At 38.7% G+C, this 20,201-nt stretch overlaps 1 protein-coding gene across 3 annotated transcripts in view; it reads left to right on the plus strand.

The window, feature by feature from the left end:
• Positions 1–20,013, plus strand: part of lpin2 (lipin 2) — a 121,516-nt gene extending 101,503 nt beyond the window's left edge. For all 3 annotated transcript variants that reach the window (XM_072570378.1, XM_072570377.1, XM_072570379.1), the window contains 6 exons: positions 1,775–1,923; positions 8,414–8,500; positions 11,026–11,178; positions 14,377–14,491; positions 14,735–14,838; positions 18,254–20,013. In XM_072570378.1, the coding sequence (XP_072426479.1) occupies positions 1,775–1,923; positions 8,414–8,500; positions 11,026–11,178; positions 14,377–14,491; positions 14,735–14,838; positions 18,254–18,398 (753 nt within the window). In that variant the 3' untranslated portion in view covers positions 18,399–20,013. The remainder of the gene's footprint in view (positions 1–1,774; positions 1,924–8,413; positions 8,501–11,025; positions 11,179–14,376; positions 14,492–14,734; positions 14,839–18,253) is intronic.
• The last annotated feature ends 188 nt before the right edge of the window (positions 20,014–20,201 follow it).

Raw genomic sequence — 20,201 nt, forward strand, 5'->3', positions numbered from 1 at the left:
CTTAATTTCAAAGCTACATAACTGCTATCATCTTCTGTGGCTTCACTCTTCCAGCTACTGAATTCTCTTTCTTTTTACTGCAAGTATGTTCATATGAAAAGGTATCTTTTGATAGAAAGTGTTTCTGAATTTCTTGGATTGGTCTTGATGGCAGTTGCATTTTCTCCAGTTTTCGAAATGTCCGTATTTTTATGTCCCTAATATCAGATTGTCTCATTGGTTCGGTGTTGATAAAACAATAAATTCAAACTTGATTGGATTTTAGTATTCTGGGCATAATTTAACCTGGTTAAATTTGAATTGCTGTCAAAACAGCAACCAAAACTCTGGTATCCATTTCACAGCCAAATGTTATATTTTCAATTTTTCAGTACACTCTGGGACTGCAATCTAGACATATATCTCAGTTCAGAACAGCATTCAGTCTCTTAAGGGTACAGTGCATGCCTTCAACTTCATGATGGGGGCTAGTTTAGTTTAGGAAACTTGGTTGGCATGGACACGTTTAACTGAACTGCAAGACTGACTATGACCACAGTTGAATCTAAAGTTAGCTCATGGCAGAGAGCAAACGGTTATAGTGATTTTTTTTTAAATACATAAATAACCAGAAGACTGTTGGTGTGGTTGGCAGTAGGTTTTTTTTGTTTGTATCAGTGGTTTACGCAGTTAGATGTAGAGAGCATAAGTAATCTGTACTTGCTGCAAAAGTTGGCTGAAGGAATATTAAAGTGCACAAAGTTATCGCTGCACTGGGCAAGTCAGCAAAAAAGTGGCAAGTAGAGTCCATTGCTTTGAAATTGAAGGTAATGCGAAGAGCAAACAAGAGAGGGAATATACAATAAGTAATAGAATATTGACGTCTAGTGAAACAGATGGACCTTTTGGAGTTTGAGCTTACAGATCTCTGAAGGTAGCAAGGTAAGTGTAGTGGTTACAACAGCATATGAGGGAAAAGTTGCCTTTTTTTGCCAGGACCCACTATACAAGAGCAGGATGATGATGCAAGGACTGCATAAAGTCTTTTTCATATAATAGTTAGAGGACTATGTAAAACCCTGATCAGCACTTAGCATGAAGAATGTGATTAGTAGAGGGGCTGCGGCAAAGATTTATTGGGATGTTTCTGGTACTGGAGACTGTTAGCTTTGAAGAATCTTATTTGGAGCAGAGGAAACTGAGCAGAAACTTTGAGGTGCATGAAATTACAAGGGCCTAGATAGAACCTACTTAGGTCAATAAAATAATTATGATGTGGTCATGCAGAACTTTAATATTGCTTAAAAATAGACATTTTAACAAAGCTTTTCATATTGCCATTCTCGGGACAGTTTGTGAGAAATAACAGCCTAAAGGTAAAATCCTCCTGGGCTGTAATTATATAAAATGCCAGTCTGTTTACTACCTAGTGTTGAACTAACCAATGTAGAGTAGAAATACTACATATTTGATGTTCAATCTGAGATTGTTATAGAACGCCTCATCCTTCAGGACAAGAGATGAATTTTTAAAAAATCATCTTGGAATAGTGAACCCCATAGTGTTGTTCTTGCGGGTATGGATATTGCTCATGGGCACCTTTTGAGCCTCTTAATAATAAATAGCATGTTGGCAATTTCCATTCAGGCTAAATCTTGAAGAATGGTCATTTGGTCAGACTGCTGAAGTATGAAACTTAGGACACTGAATTTTAAAATAAACTAATTGGAGGGCAGTCGTTATGTAGAACTGTCTTTTTTAATTTTAAATTTCCTTGTGCATTTTTACATTGTAGGCAAGCCTTAAACTAAAAGAGGGGCCAAATGATGTGGTATTTAGTATAACAACTCAGTACCAAGGTACCTGTCGCTGTGAAGGGACCATATACCTTTGGAACTGGGATGACAAAGTCGTCATATCGGATATTGATGGAACCATAACCAAGTAGGTTTTGTATTTGGAACTACCTGTCTTTTAAAAATGAGTTTGAGATTTTTGTATTTGTACACTCTACTTAGGATAATAAATTACTTTAAAAAACTACTAAATAGAAAATTTTGCATGAATCTATGTAATTTTATTTAGAGTTAGCCACCTGTTATGTATGACATTTAGTTCATAATATAGTATGCTATATAGTATAGTATAATGACTTCAGAAAAATATATCTAGTTACTAATCCAGAATTTTGTCTTGTAAACCTCCAGAAGCTAAATTTACATATACATATCCCCTTTCTTGCCAGAATATGCATGTTTTTCAGTTAACTGTCTCCTTAGTCATAAATTAATTTATGTATCAATTGACCACTTAAGCATATGCAGCAGGCTCCACGACATTGAGAAATTTGTCTGGTTTTTGCACTTCTTGCTAATTTGCTTATTGAACTACCTTCTCTCTCTTTATAGCCTTACTGTGCTTTGTAGTGTTCATTTAATTCCACCCTTTGAACTTTGTATGATCCAGTTTTTCTTCTGTTCTGCCTCATTGTGTCTTTTTTCAGTATCCATAACCCTGAGTCATTCTATAACGACACACTGAACAGCTTCTCACAGTGAAGTTTTTAAGTTTCCACTCAACAGAACCAGGATTTTCAAAAGGTCATCTGCTTTATAGCTCTGTTCTCTTCTCCATTACTGCTTGTATCTGTTCTGAAATTTTTGTGTTTGTGTGTGCAGTGTTTTGAATTTTCCTTTTGTGTTCCCCTTAGCCATTGTAGGGCCATAAATTCTTGGGCCTTCAAATTCATGCAAGTACTAGGATGTTTTTCCTCCACTGATCTACAAGTCCATCAGGGTCAGGGGAAGGTTCCCTAATTTTTATCATGGTATCTACCGTGGCTATATTGCTAGTATCTTGATACATCAGCAGAGGTGGAATAATTATCACTAAGTGTCACTGCACTCTTGTCAACAAACTGCCTGGCTCATTGTGCAAAATATCTTTGATAGTAAACAGGGCTAGAGTCATAGAAATTTTAAAAGGCATGGAAAGAGGTTCTTTGGCCCAACACATCCACACTAGTCATCAAACATCCATCCGTTCTAATCCCATTTCCAAAACTTTAACCAGAGCCTTTTTATTTCACTTGCTCATCTAACTATCAAGGCATCCAGTAGCCAGTATTGCTCTGCACATTTAATGTACTGTCTTGGTGAATCACAAACGAAGGCTTGGGAGCCTTGTAATATGGATGTTACCTCCGCAATTACATCTTCACTATAAAGGTGATCTATTCCTGATTTTAACTATGACAGACTGCAGTAATTGTTAAAGGATGTAGAACCTGCTAGTAGTGCCCTTACTCTCCAGTACTTTGTATCTTTCTAAATCTTAAAAATGTGTCGCTGGAAAAGCGCAGCAGGTCAGACAGCATCAAAGGAGCAGGAGAATCGACGTTTCGGGCATAAGCCCTTCTTCAGGAATGAGGAGGGTGTGCCAAGCAGGCTAAGATGAGAGCTTCAGGGCAGGTCATCTCATCTGCCCTGAAGCTCTTATCTTAGCCTGCTTTGCACACCCTCCTCATTCCTGAAGGGCTTATGCCCGAAACGTCGATTCTCCTGCTCCTTTGATGCTGCCTGACCTGCTGCGCTTTTCCAGCAACACATTTTTAAGCTCTAATCCCCAGCATCTGCAGTCCTCACTTTCTCCTAGTTCTTTCTAAATCTTCAATGATCTGCTGAAGAAAGCACCCTATCTCATAACTAATACACTGCCCTGTAAGTCAACTGTTTAGAATAACAGTCCTAATCTCTGTCAGCAAGGCACAAAGTGGCACCAATAAGAATACTTAAGTAGTTTTTAGGTAGTTAATTACTCAAATTTTATGTTTATCAATATCAGCATTGATGTCAAAACTATATTGTTTCCAAAAGAAATGAAAGAGATTGTGCAGTTAAGACTGCACAGATAAATATTTAAATTTTCCAGGGCTTGGGGAGAGTGTGGTATGATGAGGTGTTTTGGCCGGTGGTGGGGGGGGGGGGGAGCGGTGGGGTGGTTTAGAAACATGTACACAACAACATTTTTTTCACTCCTGTAACATTCCGTCCTCCTGCAATTCAAATCTTGGTCACACTTCAGTTTAAATGATAGTTTACTAAATGGCAATCTGCTCTCTTCAGCTACAAGGACATCTTTTTGGCAAAAAAAACATTTTTGCTGAAAAGCAAGTAAATCAAACCATTCCTCCTCTATCTCAAATTGTGCAGGAGTTATATTGATTTCTTTTTCTTTGGCTTACTTGGTGAATCAGTCTTCACCAAGCAGCCAGATATTTCTAACTGTTTCCCCAAAGGTAATGTTTTAGTGCAAGGGTTACTGTTTAGTTTAATTGATTAATTTACAGCTGTTCCACTGTTCTGTCCATCTGCATCTTCACCTTTTTGTGAAGTAGTTGTGATATATATAATGTGAGGGGACTGCCCATTCCATTTCAAGATCCAGTAACTTGAAAACTCAGAAAGCTATGTTCACCAGAATGTGTTCCAGACATTTGCCCCAAGTCATTTGCTCTTTGTTTATGCAGTGGGTGGCATGATGGGAGGATCTGAACAAAGAACAAAACAGCACAGGAACAGGCCCTTTGGTCCACTAAGCCTGCAATGATTCCTATTCCTTATTTAGATCTGCTGCTTATTGTCCATACTGAATTTCTATACCTCCATTCGCCTCCCATTTGTGTGTCTATCAAGATATGTTTTAAACATTGCTGACATGTCTACTTCCACCATCTCCACTGTCAGTGCATTCTCGGCACCCACCACCCTCTGTGTGAAAATCTTTTCCCATACTTCTCCCCTAAACTTTCCCCCTCTAACCTTGAACCTGTGCCCTCTTGTAGTTGACCTTTCTGCCTATCATTTATCAAGTCCATTCGCTTCCAAATGTGAATAAATCCTGTGCCTCAGTATCTTCTCCAGTGACTCTCCTCCTCAAACAAAGGAACAACATTGGCCATTCTTCAGTCCTCTGGGACCTTCCCTGAGGCTAAAGATGTGAAGATATCTGTTAAGGGCCCAGGTGTTTCCACCCTTACCTCCCATAGTATCCTGGGAAATATCCCATGTGGCCCTGGGAACTTGTCTACCTTAATGCATTTCAAGACACCCAACATTTCCTCCTCCATTATGTTGACCTGCCCAAGAGTATTCACACACCTTTTTCCTAAACCCAACATCCATCATGTCTGTCTCTCTGGTGAATACCATTGTAAAGCACTCATTAAGTGTCTTACCCATTTTCTTTGGATCCAAATACAGCCTCTCTTTTATACTTGAGTGGGCCTACTATTTCCCTAGCTCCCCTCTTGCTCCTAATGTCTGGATAAAACCTTTGGATTCTCTTTAATCCAGCTGGCAAAGGTTATTTCACGGCCCCTTTTTAGCCCTTCTGACTCCCTGTTTGATCTCCTTCCTACTTTCTCTGTCCTTCAAGGACTTTTTTTTTAAGTTGCCTTGACCACCTCAAGGACTTTTATGGACTCTGCTGACAGTTTCCCTGTCATCCAAGGTTCCCAAATCCTGCTATTCCTGCCCTTAATTTTCATAGAAACATGCCTGTCCTGCAGTTTAATCAACTTGTATTTAAAAGACTCCCACATTGTTGATCTGGATTTTCCCTCAAAAGCTACTCCCAACCAGCATTCTCCAATTCTTGCTTAATTTGGTTATAGTTTGCTTTCCCCCAATTTAGCAACCTTCATCTGAAGTCCTCTCTTATCCTTATCCATAAGTATCTGAAAACTCACGGAATCATGGTCACTTTTTGTAAAATGCTCCCCCACTGATCTTTGATCACCTGGTAGGGCTCATTTCCCAATACCAGGACCTGTATGGCCCCTTCCCTCTTTGGTATGTCCACATGCTGTTTGAAAAAACCCTCTTGCGCACACCTCATAATTTGCTCCCCATCCAAACTCACGGCACTGAGAGTGCCAGTCAGTTTCGGGGAGCTTAAAATCATCCGCCACAACAATCTTGTTTTCACAACTTTCCAGAATCTGACTAAATATTTCTTCTATCCCCCACTGGCAGCTAGGAGGTCAAATGTCCCCTTGTTCAAGAAGGGGAGTAGAGACAACCAGAATAATTATATGCCAGTGAGCCTTATTTCGGTTATTGCTAGAGTGTTGGAAAAGGTTATAAGAGATAGGATTTATAATCATCTAGAAAGGAATAAGTTGATTAGGCACAGTCAACACAGTTTTGTGAAGGTTAGATCGTGCCTCACAAACATTGAGTTCTTTGAGATGGTGACCAAACAGGTGGATGAGGGTAAAGCGATTGATGTGGTGTATATGGATTTCAGTAAGGCATTTGATAAGGTGCCCCACTGTAGGTTATTGCACTAAATATATGGAGATATGGGATTGAGGCTGATTTTAGTGATCAGAAATTGGCTAGTTGAAAGAAGACAGGGGGTAGTGGTTGATGGGAAATGTTCATCCTGGAGTTCAGTTACTAGTGGTGTATCGCAAGGATCTGTTTTGGGGCCACTCTTGTTTGTCATTTTTATAAATGACCTGGATGAGGGCATAGAAGGATAGATTAGTAAATTTGCAGATGACACTAAGGTCAGTGGAGTTGTGGACAGTGTTGAAGAATGTTACAGGTTAGAGAGGGACATAGGTAAGCTGCAGAGCTGGGCTGAGAGGTGGTAAATGGTGTTTAATATGGAAAAGTGAGGTTTTTCACTTTGGAAGGAGTGACAGGAATGCAGAATACTGGGCTAATTCTAGGATTCTTGGTAGTGCAGAGAGATCTGTGTCCATTTACATAGATCCCATTTACATAGATCCTTGAAAGTCTCCACCCATGCTGATAGCGTTGTTAAGAAGGCAATACAATGTGTTAGCTTTTATTGGTAGAGGGATTGAGTTTGAGCCATGAGGTCATGTTGTAGCTGTACAAAACTGCAACACAGTGTGGCTGCACTTGGAGTTTTTGGTACAGTTCTGGTCACTGCATTATAGGAAGGAAGTGGAAGCTTTAGAAAGGGTTCAGGCGATTTACTAGGATGTTGCCTGGTATGGAGGGAAGGTCTTATGAGGAAAGGCTGAGGGACTTTAGGCTGTTCTCGTTAGAGAGAACAAGGTTGAGAGGTGACTTGATTGAGACATATAAGATAATCATAGGGTTAGATAAGGTGGAAAGTGAGAGCCTTTTTCCTTTTATGGTGATGGCTAGCATGAAGGAACATAACTTTAAATTGAGTGGTGATAGATATAGGACAGACTTCAGAGTTAGTTTCTTTACTCAGTAGTAGGGACGTGGAACACCTTGCCTGCAACAGTCGTACATTTGCCAACTTTAAGGGATGAAAATGGAATAGTGTAGGCTAGATAGGCTTCCGATTAGTTCCACAGGTTGGTGCAACAGCGGGGTCCGAAAGGCTTGTACTGTGCTGTAATGTTCTACATCTGTAGAAGATTCCCAGTACTGTGATTGCACCCTTCCTGTTTCTGGGCTCTGTCCATAATGTCTTGCTGCAAGACCCCTCTAGGGAATCCTCCCTCAAAGCAGGTGTTGTATGCTTCCTAAACAGTTATACAACTGCTTATCTCTTTTGCTTCCTCCTCTGTCTTGTTTAAAGCATATATATCCTGCAACCTTAAGCTGCCAATCCTGTATCTCTTTCAACTATGTCTGTGCAACCACATCATTGCATGCATTAATCTAGGCTTTAAATTAATCCATTTTACTTGTTATACAACTTGCATTGAAGCAAATTCAATCCATACCTTCAGTTCTGCTGAGGTCAGCAACCTGTCCCTGATTGCTTCACTGCTTAGCTATATTTGTCTTAGTCTCAAGCTTTTCCCCAGTCTTTCTACTTAATAACCTACTGCTCTGGTTCCCACCCTCCTAACCCACTAACATTAAACCCTCCCGAGTAGCACTATCGAACCTCCCTGCCAAGATATTGGTACACTTCCAGTTAGATGCAGCACATGTTCCCAGCTTCCTTTCTGTTTTCTCATTACCAATGTTTTATTAGGAATTTTGGCAGTTCGAATTTAGGTTGACTCCTCCAACACCCTGATCAGCCTGTGCTCAATTTCTGCAACAGATTCTTCTTTCTCCCTACAAATCATATTCAGTCAGGTCTTGAATCTTCTGTGTGATCCAGAGAAAGTGCTTCCTTGGGCCCCCTCAAGTTAGTTGCAAAGCGTGTTTCAATGTATGCATCACTCAACCACTGATATTGATGAATTGCTTACTTTCCTGTTTTATTTTTGGTATCTTAACTGTACAGTGTCTTACTACTCTTAACAGTTTACATCTTACCTCTTCTAATAAAAATGGTGTAATATTAATGATAAATCTATTTAAAACTGTATACTGTAGTACAATAATCTGTTTCCAACTTTAGATCTTAAGCTTGGTTGTCATAGATGCATCATGGTAATGTTCTTGTGTATACTTCTTTGTAGATCTGATGCCTTAGGGCAGATTCTTCCTCAGCTGGGCAAAGACTGGACGCACCCAGGGATTGCCAGACTTTATCATAAGATTCATGAGTATGTGTGGCAATGACTTCTAAGAAAAAATAATGCTGCTAAGCAGTTCTGAAATGGAGGTGATCTTGAATCTGTCTTCTTTCCTCCTTCCCCTTCCCCCTCCCACTCACCCACCCAACCTACACTGCCCCAAGGCAATATCTACTTTGTGAAATATGGTTCCATGGCACTGATTGCCTCCCAACACTCTGTCCATTGGGCCTTTATTCATTTGAGTGCTTGATCAAATTGAAAGTCACAATTGAGTTTGATTTCACCTGGCAGATAGAAATGTATTCTTCCAGCAGTTGTGTTGAATAGTGATCAACATAAAATGCCTGTTAAATTTAACTCTTACATTAAAAATGCCTGAATAAATTGTGGCATTGATCCTCAGTTGATTTTCTGGTATGTATGACTCCATAATACATTGGTTATATATGAAATCACTGGATAATATTAGTAGCCCTTCATACCCCTTGGCAGTATGCAGGTGCAAATATATTCTGATTACAGGAGTAAAAGCCACAAAACAGACAGCCTGCTTTAGCAAATTTTGATGTTACTCCCCAGACAATGTGCAGGTGGATTTGTCCAGCATTTGGTTGAGATTCTGCAAACAGTGTATTAACTTGATTTTGCTGAAGCATTGAAGATTATTTCAGTTTTTTCCATGTGATGCTTAAAAGCTTTTGAGCATTGCCTCTGGCAGCAGGCATAGCAACATTAAACTTTGGGAAGAAAGTGTGGCTTATTCATGACCAGTTATTGGAAAAGCAATCTGACAGCATCTAGCAATAAAGGTGTAGAGAGTGTAACACAGTGGTATTGTCAGCATACTTGTGAAAGATTTACCCTTTATCTGTGGATTGTGGCTCCAGGAGGTAGCAGGTAGAAAAGAGAGCTGAGGGTATGTTGAAAAGAGAGAGCATTGCTGGAGACTGGTTGGTTGTCATCAGCTAGGAATGAGTTGTTTAACCAAGTGTAAACAGTCCTTGGATTTAACCTCGTCTCTCCCTCGTCTCTCCCTCGTCTCTCCCTCGTCTCTCCCTCGTCTCTCCCTCGTCTCTCCCTCGTCTCTCCCTCGTCTCTCCCTCGTCTCTCCCTCGTCTCTCCCTCGTCTCTCCCTCGTCTCTCCCTCGTCTCTCCCTCGTCTCTCCCTCGTCTCTCCCTCGTCTCTCCCTCGTCTCTCCCTCGTCTCTCCCTCGTCTCTCCCTCGTCTCTCCCTCGTCTCTCCCTCGTCTCTCCCTCGTCTCTCCCTCGTCTCTCCCTCGTCTCTCCCTCGTCTCTCCCTCGTCTCTCCCTCTTTTTGTAGTTTCCTCAATTCATAAAGATCTGTGCTGCTTCAATTCAATTGATAAAACGATTCACAAATTTAATTTCTTCACCATTGGCCTTCAGCTGCCAAGGTTCTAAATTCTCGAATTTCTTCCATCAGCACCCCTCCTACCTCTTCCTAGGACACTCCTTTCAAACTTAACGTCAGTAGTTGTTTTGCCTGAATATTTCCTCAAGTGGCTCAAGGTCAAACTTTATGTAGTAATTCACTGTGGAATATCCCAGGATGTCTCACTATGTTAAAAGAATTATGAAAATTATGATTTCAGTAGTTCCAAGGACTACTTACTTTACCCTCAATGGTGTCCATTTTAAAAAAAAAGACCCTAACATTTTGTCACTTGACTACAAACACTTGTCTCTAGACTACTTGCAAGTCTATGTCTTGATTGAACTATATGTAGAAAGTTTTCAAAGTAGAATACGTTTGCATGACTGTTTTTCATTTTTTAAATAGTAATAGTTGTCTACAATGACATTTGTTTGTGTGCATTTCTAAGAATAAACTCAATATAGTAAAACTGAGATATGGAATTCTAAGAATGTTTCAACATTATATCGGTTCACCAAAAGGTAGTTACATCAGTGATATTGCGTGGAGCAGAGTCAAATGATGTACATCATAAAATAGGACAAAATATATTTAATATTTTAATTACTTCCAACAAAACTGATATTTGTCATATTTGCAGATTATAGACATTATGGTTTTTCCTAGAGATAAGTTCTTGACTTTTCTGAAGGCAGGAAAAATAATTTCCAAAATGTTATTGCCTAACTCCTCATAATTAAGTCCAGCTTAAGCCCATGAGGAAATCATCTAGCCATCCTCTTAACTAGAAGACGGGATGAATGCAAGATGTGACTTTTATTATTCCATAAATCCCCATTCCCTGTCCATATTTTTGGATTTTTTTGTTCTTTTCAGATGATGCTAAGATCCTTAGCTGCAGTAAGGCACACACACACTCTTGTGTGACTATGAAGGTAGATAGAAAAAGCCACAATTCCAATTTCACCCAGATATAAGTTGGGAGCTACATAGGCAAACCACAAAATAAATGCTGATATTAATCCACTTTAACAATAGTAATTATGATGTGAAATAATTACCTTTGCACATGAACTAATTGAAGTTGTGGTGATTTTAAATGTAATCTAGTTTATTAATTATAATAGTGAAGCTTACTGTTCTGTCTGTTTTGAAGGAATGGTTATAAATTTCTGTACTGTTCTGCACGTGCCATTGGGATGGCAAACATGACAAGAGGATATTTGCACTGGGTGAATGACAAAGGAACAATACTTCCTAGAGGGCCCTTACTGCTTGCTCCTAGCAGTCTTTTTTCAGCATTTCATAGGTATGTGATAGGATTTTGAATAAATAAACATCTTTTTGCATTGCGTGACAAAATATTGTTTCGGTGTTTAAAAAGAGTCTGTTGGTGTCCATTTGAAAGTTGCCACTGATATATTGAGCTAAATTTTGCCAGCAGGTGTAGAGGGAAGGTTATGTTCCCAATTCAGGGGAAGGTGGGATTCTGGCATATTACTATTGGTGTCCAATTAATAGAGATTGCCACCAAAGCTGTGATATCCTATTAAAAATAGTATATTACTCCAAGTTGTCAGTTGTGCAATATGGTAGAGGAGAACTTCAACTAGCATGGGTTTATTAGCGCCTGCGCTTTGTTCGTAAGATATTGTAAAGCTGTAAGCTTAAGAATTTTACTTGAAGCAACAACACGTTGAGACAATGCATATTTCATTTCCAAACTGACCTGTACGTTATTGGATATTTGAAGAAATCCATTTCAAAAAAAATCTCCAGTCTTGTCGAGCCATGGATAATGATGGACAATTAAACAGCTCACTGGAGGAGAAGATTCTACAAATACTCCCCCCCCTCAATGATGGAAGAACTCAGCACATCAGTGCCAGAGATAAGGCTGAAGTATTTGCAGCAATCTTCAGTTGATGTCCCGAGTAGATGATCCATCTCCGCCTCCAGTGGTCCCCAGCATCATTTGCCAGTCTCTAGACGAGTGTGCTGAACAATTTAAAAATATAAGATTTGGTTGAAACAAATAGCTGGGGTTGCATTCCCATGGAACAGAAACAAATTCAAATTCGGCCACTCGGTTTAAATTATGCCCCAGATACCAAAATCCAATCAAATTTGAATTTTACTGTTTGGGATGACATCAAACCAATGAAATGATCTGATGTTTTGGGGTATAAAAATAGATGTTATGGGGTATAAAACCGGACATTTTGAACAGTTAGGGAGAGAACAGCCAAGAACACCAACTGGTATAGACTGCTAGCTAAATAGCTCTCTAAAAGGTGCATATCCATAAGATATTTGTGCAGCAGAGGACCAAAGCCAACCTAGAGAAATCTACAGAGAATGTTTGACATCCAAAGACGACAACTGGGTTTGAAATTGATTTGCTGTAAGTTTGCGGGAATTTATCGGACCAGTATTATAGAATGGGAGGTAAAAGATAGGTTTAAGAGAAAGGAGTTATGAATAGTTGTGGTTTTTAATGTTCTCTGTTGGACTTTAAGAATAAAATTGTTAATGTTTACTTCTGGGATTGTTCTTTGCCACTCAAAATTTAATAGATTACGGAGTGAGGTCAGCAGAGAGGTTTATCCTGTGTTGTAACAACTGTACGTGGTATCAAGAAAACATTGTCACAGCCTTTGCAATATCCAGTTCCTTCAATGTTCCAGCAATAGTACTGAAGCGTTGTGCTCCAGAATGTAGTGCTCTCCTCGCCAAATTGTTCCAGTACAGCTACAATACTGGCATCTACCTGACAATGTGGAAAATTTACTCTGGTATATCCTGCACAGAAAAAGCAGGACAAATTCAAACAGATCAATTACTGCCCCATCAGTCTACTCTTGATCATCAGTAATGTGTCATCAGCAGTGCTATCAAGCAGCACTTGCTCAGCAATAACTTACTCACAGGTATGCAGTTTGGGTTCTGCCAGGGCCACTTAGCTCCTGACCTCATTACAGTCTTGGTCCAAACATGGACAAAAGAGCTGAATTTCAAGGTGAGGTGAGAGTGACACCCTTGACATCAAGGCCACATTTGATAGTGTGGTTTCAAGGAGCCCTAGCAACATTGGAAATTGGAGCAGGTTCTCTGATTGGGGTCATACCTGACATAGGAAGATAGTTGCGGTTGTTGGAAGTCGGTCGTTCTCAGTTTCAGGACATCTCTGCAGGAGTTCCTTCGGGCAGTTTCTGAGGCCCAACACCTTCAGCTGCTTCATCAATGACCTTCCCTCTATTATAACATCATAAGTGATGATGTTCATTGATTGGTGCTGAACATTGCACATTCATGAGTCCTCAGAAACTGAAGCAGTCCATGTTCAAATGCAACAAGATGTGGACAATATACAGGCTTGGGCTGACAAGTGGCAAGTAATATTGCACCGTACAAACACCATGTAATGACAATATCCAATAAGAGAGATGCTAACTATCTCCCCTTGATATCCCTAGAGTTACTATTGCTGAATTCCCCATTATTAGTGCACTTGGTGTTGCCGTTGACCAGAAATTCAACTGAACACTCAGTATAATTAGTGGCTACAAGAGCAAGCCAAGGACAAAGAATACTATGGCAAGTAACTCTCCACCTGTCTCCCCAAAGTCTGTCCACCATCTACAAAGAACAAATCAGGAGTGTGGTAAAATATTCTCCACTTGTCTGGATGGATGCAGTTCCAATGACACAAGAAGCTTGGCACTATACAGGACAAAGCAGCCTGCTTGATTGGGACCACATTCACACTATCCACTGCCAATGCTTGGTTGCAGCAATATGTACTATTTACAAGATGCATTGCAGAAATTCACCAAAGATCTTCAGACAGCACCTTCCAAAGGACCAAGGCAGCAAATGCAATTAAGCTGTTTGTATGCAGGTTTCCCTTGAACCTGCTAGCCATTCTGACTTGGAAATACATTGCTGTTCCTTCAATGTCATTGGGTCAAAATCCTTGAATTACCTTTTAAGGACATTGTGGGTCTACCTACAGCATGTGGACTGCAGTAGTTCAAGAAGTCAGCCCAACACCCTTCGGAAGCGCAACTCTAAGACCAGCTAGCATTCAACACTTCCCACAAGTGAATAAGTAAATAATTCACAACCTTTTTTGAAGTAGAATTGGTGTTGCATGTAAGGGCTATGAATTAACATTACAATTTTTAAATAAACCTTCAGTCATTTGTCAGGAACAGTTTAACCCTGCTAAAGGTAGTTTCCAGATAGTAACATTGGCTACACTTGAGCTGGTTTTCCTTGTAGGTACTGCTTGTTTGTTTATGCTGCTAGTAGTTGCATGACAAAAATGAGGAGGTGCTCCATTCAAAGTCAGGAAAAAAAGACTTTGTGAAAATTGAACACTGGGAAATACTTTAGCAACATGTGCAAAAAACCTTTCCTGAATAGGCAGTGGTTCAGTTCAATCACTGCATTATGTGCTCATGATCTTTGTTTGATATTATACATTATACTTGTCTGATTTCAGGGAGGTAATAGAGAAGAAACCAGAAAAGTTTAAGATTGAATGTTTGAATGACATCAAAAGTTTATTTACTGTTTACAACCAGCCTTTCTATGCTGCTTTTGGAAACCGACCAAATGTAAGTAATTGGTAGTACTGAGTACTTAATGCATTTTACCCTATATTTTGAGTCTGTAGAGACTAGATACAAATAGTACATTTTAATGTTTTTTTAAACAAATGCAACATTTTAAAGTTTCAAGTACAAATAAGGCTTTTTGCCCTCAGTTTTGTAATGAACAGTGCTTAGTATTTCTAGACCTCAGGGTACCAAAACAATGTAAATTTAATATTTGCTTTTTCTGTCATAATTTCTTTTAAGGATGTTTGTGCCTACAAGAAAGTAGGAGTTCCAGACTACAGAATTTTTACAGTAAATCCAAAAGGTGAACTGATACAGGAGCAAACTAAGGGCAATAAATCTTCGTGAGTATTCTGGTTAATGGAATTTCTGAAGCACTCAAAGTGCAGAAAAATTGTTTATTTAATAAAATGACTGAAACATGATTGTAAAGTCTTGAAAAACAATATACCAATTTTTAAAAATTGTTTAGAATCATCCAAACTGTAGAATTAAAACAGTAATTGTGACTAACTTGGGCTAACGAAATACTTTTATAGGGAAGAGTAAGTGAGTATACTATTTGCTCCTTGCAGCCATAACTGCTATGTATTTTGCTTGTCATCTGGCATGCTGTCCCCTCCTTCCATCCATGACTCTCAGCAGTACATATTTTAATTAATATTAAATTTGTCTGAGCTGAATATGCTGACACTCGACATATCCCAGCAATTATATTTATGAAATGCTTTTTTGCAATGGGATTTACAAATTTCTTGTTGGTATGCTGCTGCTGCTTCGGTATGCTTCTGTGATGTGCTTCAAATCTTACTGCTTTCCAGCTTGGTACTTCGCTGCAGTTTCAGCAATACCTGTTCCAGTATCTTTGATTCACACCTGCATTTTCACAAATGTTGTTAACTGGGAGATATTATGACTAGATCTTGTGTCCTCAATTGATTACGGTTCCAGAATGGATACTTTAAACTGTTCAGTTCCAGAGTGAAGAGAGATGAATTGACTCCTTTATTCACCTATCCTTTTGTTTATAGGTTCATTTAGAAAGGATACCTTGTGGATACATTTCTCCCAGACCCAAGTTAGTAGGTTTTAAATAGAGCTGAAAATGTGTTGCTGGAAAAGCACAGTAGGTCAGGCAGCATCCAAGGAATAGGAGAATTGACGTTTCGGGCATCAGCCCTTTTTCAGGAATGAAGGGCTGATGCCCGAAATGTCGATTCTCCTGTTCCTTGGATGCTGCGCTTTTCCAGCAACACATTTTCAGCTCAGATCTCCAGCATCTGCAGTCCTCACTTTCTCCTCGAAGGTTTTAAATAGAGCCAATTTAAAAAGAGATTATTCATTTCTATATGTGAAAAATTATAACTCAACACAAATACCTCTTATTTCTAAACTTAAGAGCTCAAAGGACAAAAAGAGTTTGGAACTAAGATCAGAAAATGTCCACAGTCCTTCAGAGTTCTGACCCATGGTTATGACAGAGGTTGCCAGTATCCAATATGGGTGTGTGAAAATGTTCAGGTCAAAAGGAAGACTTAGCTTTATATAGCATTTTCAATGACCAGACAATCCAAAGCACTTCACTGTAATTCTCTACATTACAATGACTGAGAAACCATTTGCCAGAGTTTGCTGTGTACAGAGTGTTAATGACTGGTTAACTTTGTTTTTTTGTCGTGGTGATTAAGGGATAAATGTTGGTCAGATTAATAGTGCCATGCAATCTTTTACATTCACCTGAAAGTGCAGGTGGGGCTTAGGTTAGTGTCTCATTAATAACACTGCTTCATATTGCTTTAGAGTGCTAGGCTAGATTGTTCTCAAGTCCTGGAGTGGACTTTGAATCCACAAAGGTTCGAATAGGGCAGGCTGTGGCATAGTGCTATTGTTGCTAGACTAGTAATCCAGAGATGTAGGGAAGATCAGCAACCTGGATTCTAATCCCACTATAGCATATGGTGGAATTTTGAGCCCAATCAAATCTGTAGATCAAAGGTCTAATGGTGGCCGTGAGCTGTCATGATGTTGCTAATGTCGTTACCTGATCAACATGTGACACAGAGCAATCTGGTTGACTCTTAACTAGCTTCTTTGGCCAAGCCAGCCATTCACTTTGACTCCAAAGAAGTGAATTAGACCAGACTCAAACATAATCTACAACCTAAGGCTTTCACTCTACAGTTAGCATCAAGCTAGGAGATCAGCCCTGGTTGAATGTGGGGAAGCATGTCAGGAGCAGCATACTTGAAACTGAAGTGTCAACCTGGTGGCGCGACAGCATAGAATGACTTGGGTATTAAATAGCATAAACAGCAAATAATAGGGCTAAACAAGTCCATAGGCAATGGATCAAATTCAAGCTCCACCATCCATCTAAACACATCCTCAATGTGTTTGAGAATCCACCACATCCCACAAGATGAGGCTGAAGCATTTGCAACAATCTTTTGACCAGAAGTACTGAGTGGAGGATCCATCTTGGCTTCCTCTGATGTCGCCAGTGTCATAGATGCCAGGTACAAAGAAGTAACAGCACTATATGGACACACTTGAAATTCTTCTAGATTTGGTATGAACTCGTTCATTATGTACTTAACATATGTTAGGATTTGTAGTCTTGAGAGGTATCCTTTAGCAGAATGTAGAATATTACAACAAGATACAACATTGCTTTACATGTGAAACAGTCCTCTTCTCACATCTTGAATGCAGCACCACAGAAATACTGAATGTATTCCTGACAAGTACACAGTACATTTCTGAAGTAATGTTTTGCTTCATATATACAGATGGAATTGACAAGACCTATTTGCATTCTGGATTCCACAAAATGTATTAGGAATGCACATTAGATAAATTGTAGGATTAAGCTTCAAACTTGTCACTGACTCACTGAAATTAATTTCATGCCTACGCTAGGAAATTAAATTGAGACAAAGGTACATTAAATCAAAGGCATTTTCTCGAGCTGCTTTCAGAAGGATATTGGCAGAATTGAGATGAATGAAGTGACAGTGATTGTCTGTCTTTCAATTGAAGAGACAGTTGGAAGGAAAATTCCCATGATGTCACGTGGATAAGTATATTGCAAATTGTGCTACTGAATAAAACAAACCAAAGTCCTATTGAGTGTTTTATACTGAGGGAGTTCAGCTGATCTGAGTTTAGTGAGTTTGACATGTGCCTTTGGGCTAGAAAAATTAAATGGTTAAATATGAATAATGCTGATAATGATTATCCTATGACACATGATGGACGATATCTGTTTGTGTCGAAGTAGTGTTCTGGTTGCATCCCCCTTCTCTCTTTCACCCCTGCCTATCCTGAGAGTTTGTTGAAAAAAGCTCTACGTTCCAGATTTACAGAATATGCTTTTTATTTATTTGGGGTTTAATTGAATTCTTATTTATCTTCATTATCTGATTTGCATCCATGTGACAATGTTGTTTTCCAAATAATTGCAGCAGCATTAATGGATATTTTCTTTTTCAGTAAAATAAAACCAAGAAGTGCAGATGCTGGAGATTTGAAAAACAGACAAAAAAAGTTAACATTTCAAGTCCAGTGACCCTCCTTCAGAATGCAAAATTCTGAAGAAGGATCCACTGGACTTTTAAATGTTCAGTCTGTTATTCATAGATGCTGCCAAATCTGCTGAGTTTCTCCAAAAATTTTGGTTGTTTCATGTGTTTTTCAGGTTTTGTAAAGCTGCTTATAAAAGCTCCTCTAATTTTAGTTACCATATTTTTCCATTTTTAGGTACATTAGGCTGAGTGAGCTCGTGGAACATGTCTTCCCTTTGCTTTGTCAAGAACAATGCTCAGCTTTTGTTTATCCAGAGTATAGCCACTTCAACTACTGGCGAGACCCACTGCCAAATATCAATACAGAAGATCTGAATTAAGTGTTGCTAATGGTAGAACTGTCAGAAATATTGCCAATATGTTTATACTTTTTTAAACCGTCTGATTCAGGTATGGATTAATTAAGATTATCATTTGTGTTTATGTACTAGTTCTGTTGCTGTAGAAGCTTACACAAGTGGACACCATTAATACCAGCAGAATTATCTCAGGAATGTAGCCTTAGTGTTCATTTTACATATTGGTTGTACCAGAAGGAAAATCAATGAATTTGAACATGAATTGTGTCTTTACTTAAGACCATTGCACATAATGTTAGCCCTCTACACTCTTCCTTACAGTTGCTACTTATAGTAACTTTTTAAGAAAACAAATAGCTTGGTTTGAATTAAAGTGTGAACTCAATTACCAGATATACTGGGCTTTTTATAATACTATGAAAATGGATGCCAAATATGTTGAATATAATGGAGCCTAGAAGTACTCGAAAGTCCACTCACATGCTGCAGAAATGACCCAGTTTGTACTGCAGTATCTCTCACCATTTAATGCTGCTTCACCAATGGTGGGAACGTATACCAATATAGAATCTGATTTCAGTTGTTTGAAAAGTAAATATCAATCCAATGCCACTTTCAACCTATAAATTGGATATATGGTATTAAAAGCCATCAGTATGGAACAAAGTCCCATTTGTAATCCACCATTTTATTACAGGTTGTTGGCTATTGTGTAGTCAGGCTATTCAATACATTTTTGTTATTTAATAACCTGTTGCCATATTTATATTGTGTACTTTCTTGTGTATGCCTTCAATTGATAAAATGTAATTCAGTGTGGTCACACCATTACAAAAGAAGTAAATGAAGGGTTTTGCATTTGAGCATTTGCACATTATTACAGCAAGTTCATTCTTTCCATGAAAGAGTTGAATAATGTGTTATGAGAACACAATTATTAAAGTTAGTTGCGTATATGTTCTTGAAACTTAAAATGGATGTACTATACTGGTGAATGGGAAATAATCATGATTTCTTATACCAATTGTTAATCACTTCAACCTATTTGTGCTTGAAATATTTTTGAAGGAAGAGAAGTTGTGAACTTGTGTACTGTTTTAATCACCCATGCCAATATGTGGGATATTTGAACATCCTAAAAGTTCTAAGGGGCCTCTTTACAGAAACTAGTTTTAAATCCCATTAAGGACTTGCAGAATGTTCTCAAACTCCTGTGGATATTTTTGATGAGGTTAGTTAATTAAATGCATTTTCCACAGGGTAGTTGTTTTAACTTTAAGAAATTACTTGGTTGGTGATTTTTTTTTTCTCTCTGCTGATCATTTTGTATTGCTTTTTTCTGACCATGGATGTGATTTGCCCACCAGAGAAGAACTAACGTATTAAAATTCAATTTATAGTTCTTGTGTTGTCATTTAGGATAACCACAGCACAATTGCTTTGTCCAGCTTGGATTAGTGATTAAAAATTAACAGCAATATATCAGTATTATATGTCAGATTGCGAATCAATCACATCCTGTATTTAATTTGGTAGTAAACATAATGTTTGAGTTTGTATGTATGCATGCATAAGCTTTTTTTTTGCTGTGATACATCTCATCACATAATCATGGAATAAATCGTGACATCAGAAACCTACATAGTATTTTTTGTAGTCTGCAGTGTTAGAATGCTGTCAACAAACAATATTTGTGTGTAGCAGAATAGATTTGAAACTACAAATGTCTGATTATTCTTCAATGTTGTCCATATGTTGAGAGGATGCTGATCACACCTGTAATTTTCCAGTGTATTTTTGTTTTTGGGTCATGGTTCGACAATG

Source organism: Chiloscyllium punctatum, chromosome 5 (genome assembly GCF_047496795.1).
Source record: "Chiloscyllium punctatum isolate Juve2018m chromosome 5, sChiPun1.3, whole genome shotgun sequence".
NCBI lineage: Eukaryota > Metazoa > Chordata > Chondrichthyes > Orectolobiformes > Hemiscylliidae > Chiloscyllium > Chiloscyllium punctatum.